General features: G+C 41.0%; 1 protein-coding gene across 1 annotated transcript in view; it reads left to right on the top strand.

Moving 5' to 3' along the window:
- The window catches only part of ZNF699 (zinc finger protein 699), a 12,774-nt gene that overhangs the window by 6,205 nt on the left and 1,015 nt on the right, over positions 1 to 5,554 (top strand). The window contains exons 2-4 of the mRNA XM_008594873.1: positions 2,923 to 3,033; positions 3,442 to 3,625; positions 4,438 to 5,528. Of these exons, the coding sequence (XP_008593095.1) occupies positions 2,923 to 3,033; positions 3,442 to 3,625; positions 4,438 to 5,528 (1,386 nt within the window). The remainder of the gene's footprint in view (positions 1 to 2,922; positions 3,034 to 3,441; positions 3,626 to 4,437; positions 5,529 to 5,554) is intronic.

Below are 5,554 nucleotides of genomic sequence, written 5' to 3'. Positions count from 1 at the left end.
GGGGAGGGGGAAGGAGGGAGAGTGGAAGGGTTAGGTGGAGCAGAAGATGGCGGCGGAGTGAGCCGTGGGAGCTTGCGGGCGGACGGGGAGGAAGATGGCAGTGGAGTGAGCTGCTGTGGGGGTTCGGAGAGCCAAGTTAAAATCGTCAGGATTGAAAGATGATGGAGGCAGCGAGGATAGAGGGGGTTTGGAAGCAAGGAGAACTTGAGATGGGGAACAGGTGAGACAGAGAGGGATTTTGGGCAAGTAGGCGGAAAGCTTCAACGTAAGAGATCTCCTCCCATTTTCTCTGGCGCTGGCAGAGGTTGAATAAATCTCGAAGAATATTAGGGTTTAGTGTGCCTTCCGGTGGCCATCTGTTTTGATTATCTAATTGGTATTGAGGCCAATCTTGTGTGCAAAATTTTATAAGGAGTTTGGGCTTGATGTCGGGTTTTAAAGACAAGGTGTTGAGGTTTTTTATAAGACATTGAAGGGGGAATCTGCCACAGGTGACGAGGGGGAAGCTCCCATGTTAAAGCAGGAAGGAGAGTGAAAGACAAGGAGGTGGAGAAGGGAGAAATTCCTTCGGCCGGAGGGAGGGAAAGACACAAATATAGAGGGCGTCCCCACTATATTCTGTCAGTCCGGGAGGTTTGGAGATGAACCGGGAGGGAGGAAGGTATAAGTCATCACTTAACCTTCCATCACCTCAGCAAGGGCGAGTGCCTGGAGGCTTGAAGGAACCCTGCGCCGGGATTTTCGGGAGCCCTGGGCTTGGAGAAACAGAAACAGTAAATTGAAAGAGAAAGCGAGAGAATGGGAGCTTTGCCCTGCAAGGATTGCCTTTAACTTTGGGTTGGGAGAGGAGTAGAATGTGGATGGTTTGGTGTGACGAGGGAGTATTTAGGGGTCCACTGAGGCCCTGAAGGCCATAGTGGGGCGTACTGCCCCTGTTAGGGCTGGACGCCGGATGGGTAGTCCTAGTTTAAAATGGCACCTCTAAAGGGAGACTTACATTTGGATGAGCCGGTGGTGGGTGCGGAAAGCCAGCACCGGAGAAAATGGACGAGGGCGAAGCGTCAGCAGCGGGAACCACCGAGAGAGTGAAGGAGGTCTGAGAAGGAGTCCCCTCGGGTAAGGGGTGAGCTCCTCCCGGGTTTTGGCACCAATGAAAGAATGACAGGACCCGAGCTGACAGTTCATCGGAGAAGTTCTGCTTTATTCGGGGGAGAAGCATACATTTATATAGAGCTGGGTTCCGGGAGAGGGTGGTTAGTACACGGGGCGGTAGTTGATTGGCTGGGGGCGGGTAATGATTTCTAATAGGCTGCACCTTGGCGCCGGCGAGATTGTTAGGACCCGGAAGAGAAAAGCGCCATGTTTTAGGGAGTGCCTCCTTTGGGGTCTTCTATGGGGCCTTACACCCCCCATGCCTTTTAATAACTTCATAGCTCATTTCTTTTTAGTGCAAAATAATGCTTTATTGTCTGGACGTGCCACAGTTTATCCATTCACCTACTGGAGGAAAGCTTGGTTGCTTCCAACTTTTGGCAATTATGAATAAAGCTGTTGTAACGTGCAGGTTTTTGAGTGGACGTAACTTTTCAACTCCTTTGAGTAAATACCAAGGAGCACAATTCAGTTGCTGGATCATTTGGTAAGAGTATATTTAATTTTATAAGAAATCACCACACTGACTTCCAAAGTGATTGTATCATTTCGTATTCCCCCCAGCAATGAATGATAGTTCATATTGCTCCACATCCTCACCATCCTCACCACTGACAACGTGTTCTGGATTTTGGTTGTTCTAATAGCTGTGTAGTGTTGTTTCATTTGAATTTGCATTTTCCTGATGACATATGATGTAAAGCATCTTTTCATATGCTTATTTGCCATCTGTTTATCTTCTTTGGTGTGGTATATCTCAAGGTCTTTAGCCCATTTTTTTATTGGGTTTTCTTATCATTGAGTTTTAAGAGTTCCTTGCATATTTTAGATAACAGTCCTTTATCAGGTATGTCTTTTGCAAGTATTTACAAGGCTGGAGCCTTGTAAAGAATTGAAGTCCACCTTATCAATTCTTTGTTTCATGAATAATGTTTTTAGTGTTGTATCTGAAAAGTCATTGCCAAACACAAGGACATTTAGATTTTGTTTTGTTATCTTCTAGGTCTTTTCTAGTTTTGTGTTTCACATTTAGGTCTGTGATCCATTTTGGATTAATTTTTGTGAAGGGTATAAGGTCTGTGTCTAGATTCATTTTTTTTTTTTTTTGCATGTGGATGTCCACTTGTTCCATACCATTTGTGGAAAAGACTGTCTTCTCTCCATTGTATTGCTTTTGTTCTTTTGTCAAAGATCAGTTGACTGTATTTATGTAGATTTGTTTTTGTGTTCTGTTCTGTTGGTCTATTTGAACATGATTTCTGGAGGGAATATTGTTTTAACCTAGTACACAGGTGGTCACTTTAGATTGGATGCTGACAGAAAGCAGGGGCAATTCTATTACTAAGTATTTTGTGGTGGCATCGTGCCTTTGTTTTGTCTGTCCTTAGACAAAATTATGAAGTAACCTTGTTTTGTTTCATTTTATTATGGTCTCAGAGTAACTTTGTCCAAAGTTGGTGTTTTGTAAGATTATTTATGTTCAACTGGAGAACAAAATATCCTGGCTGTGAGTATAAGACTATGTTGTAATAATATTGAAGTTTAGGTATGAACGTCAGATCAGATCAGTTCTGGATGTCAGATGCTGCTCCCCATCCTCGTCTTCCCTGGCCACTTTTTAAAAAATGAATTTCACAAACATTTTGTTGCAGTTAAACTCACACTTGTCCATCTTTAGAGTATCAGAAAACCAAAGTTTTAGCCCTGTCTGGAAGAAATGTTTGTGGTTCTTCATACTTGTCTCTCACAATATGCCTTTCTGCATGTCAGGGTACCCTCTAGATACATCCCATGTGATCTTCCAGTGGGAACAAGAGGAGGACCTGGAAACAGTGGAGAGAAGACTTACTCAGGGCATCTGTATGGGGGAGCACCAGGAAGGCAAGAATCTTTGGGAGAAACTGTCCTGGTTGTGGGATATTATACTTGAAAACATCAAATAAAAACAAGATATTGTTTTGTCTGAGGAGGCTGATCTTCCACAGATGCTGTAGATTGCTATATTGACTTTATTAATCCTCTCATATTTTTCTTTGTTCTTGGTGCAAAGACCTTCTATATTTCCCATTTGTAAGTTAGTGTTTGGTCATTTGCATTTTATCCCGTTTCTTTCTGTTTTGCTCTCCTAATAATATTCTATGTATGTTACCATCAGTCTCAATCTTCACCAAATTATTTCTTAGTTAATTGCTTTCCATTTGACCCTTGTGCCTGTTAATACCAAAGTTCTGAAATAGCCGCACTGCTGAAAGTCCTTTGCTCACAAGTGCCTTGACTTTTTTGTTTCAGGTTTTGAGATTCAACTCAAAACTAATGAATCAGTTGCTCTGCAAGACGTTTATGGAGAAAGTATATCCAATGAACAGAAAATAGTAAGATTCAAAAGGAATGATTCCTGGTCCTCTATTTTATGGGAAAACTGGGAATACCGTAGTGTTGAACATCAGAACAAAATCGATGAGAGACATTTGAGGTGAGTGCCTTTCACATAACAGAAAGTAGTGCCTCAGTAGGGAATCTTAAGATGTCAAGGAACTTAACAAACATATATATATATATATATATATATATATATATATATACACTTAAGTCAAAATTGTGATTTCACAAAGAATTTTCATGAAATATTTTTTCCACAAATGGGACTGAGATGTTGAATGTTTGACACTTAATTCAATTATAAACAATTATTAGAAAAAATCCCATAAGTCAAAAACTCGGTGTATTAGTCAGTTTATGTTGCTTATAACAAAATACCTGAAACTGGGTGATTTAAAAAGAAAATGAAATTTATTGCTTACAGTTTCTGAGGCTTGGAAGTCCAAAGTCCATCTGGTGGTGGCGACAGTGACCCAGGGGTCTCACATTGTAAGATGGTGGAAGCAGAAAGAGCAGAGAGAGAGAGAAAGACAGACTCTCCTCTTCTTTTAAAGCCCTCAGAATCATGCCCCTGACCACCATTTTTAATCTATTCACTACTACACGGTCGTACAACCCAATTACCTCTTTAAGGCCCCACCTTACAATTACCATAATAGGATTTCCCACCCTCTTTACAGTCACAGTAGGGGCTAAATTCCTAATACATAAAACTTGGGAGACACAATTCAAGCATCAATGAGTTTTGGGGGGACATAATTCAATCCACTATACTTGGTGATGGTATCGCCTATGGTAGAACCCTATGAGAACTTTCGGCTTGTAACTTGACAGGGTAGAAGACATACATATTCACTGAAAATGGTAAAAATTTTTTGCTAATAATATGCCTTTTATTTTTAAAAGAAGTCATATGCTGGAGAATGTGTATGAATGTAATGAAGAAAATCAACGTGGACAAACCTTTAGCCAAATTTCAAAGGTTAATATCCTTGAGAGAACTACTGAAGTAAAATCCTATGAATGCCATGACTGTGGAAAGGCCTTCATGGATCATTCATCCCTTAAGAATCACATCAAGTCTCATACTGGAAGCAAACCCTATCAGTGTAAAGAATGTGGGAAGGCCTTTTATTTTCTTGCTTGTTTTAAGAAGCATTTGAAGACTCCCACTGAAGAGAAACCCTATGAATGTAAGGAATGTGCCAAAGCCTTCAGTTGTTCCTCATTCTTTAGGGCACATATGAAGATTCACATTGGAAGGACAAACTATGAATGTAAAGAATGTGGGAAAACTTTCAGTTGTTCTTCATCTCTCACAGAGCACAAAAGAATTCATAGTGGAGATAAGCCTTATGAATGTAAGGAATGTGGGAAGGCCTTTAGTTGTTCCTCCTCACTGTCCAAACACAAAAGAATTCATAGTGGAGATAAGCCTTATGAATGTAAGGAATGTGGAAAAGCCTTTAGTTCTTCCTCTCACCTTATAATACACATGAGAATTCACACTGGAGAGAAGCCTTATGAATGTAAAGAGTGTGGGAAGGCCTTCAGTGAGTCCTCAAAACTCACTGTACATGTGAGAACACATACTGGAGAGAAACCCTATAAATGTAAGGAATGTGGGAAAGCCTATAATTGCCCCTCCTCCTTAAGTATCCATATGAGAAAACACACTGGAGAGAAACCCTATGAATGTCTGGAATGTGGAAAAGCCTTCTATCTTCCTACTTCCCTTAATACACATGTGAAAAATCAAAGTAGAGAGAAACCCTATGAATGTAAAGAATGTGGGAAGGCCTTTAGTTGTCCCTCATCCTTCAGAGCACATGTGAGAGATCACACTGGAAAGATACAATATGAATGTAAGGAGTGTGGGAAGGCCTTTAGTCGTTCCTCATCCCTTACTGAACACTTAAGAACTCATAGTGGAGAGAAGCCCTATGAATGTAAGGAATGTGGAAAAGCCTTTATTAGTTCCTCCCACCTTACAGTACATATAAGAACTCACACTGGAGAGAAA

The sequence above is a fragment of the Galeopterus variegatus genome, unplaced genomic scaffold, assembly GCF_000696425.1.
Source record: "Galeopterus variegatus unplaced genomic scaffold, G_variegatus-3.0.2 Scaffold11795, whole genome shotgun sequence".
In the NCBI taxonomy this organism is placed as follows: Eukaryota; Metazoa; Chordata; class Mammalia; order Dermoptera; family Cynocephalidae; genus Galeopterus; species Galeopterus variegatus.
The sequence above is the reverse complement of the archived record's forward strand: the minus strand, read 5'-3'. Positions and strand labels throughout refer to the sequence as shown.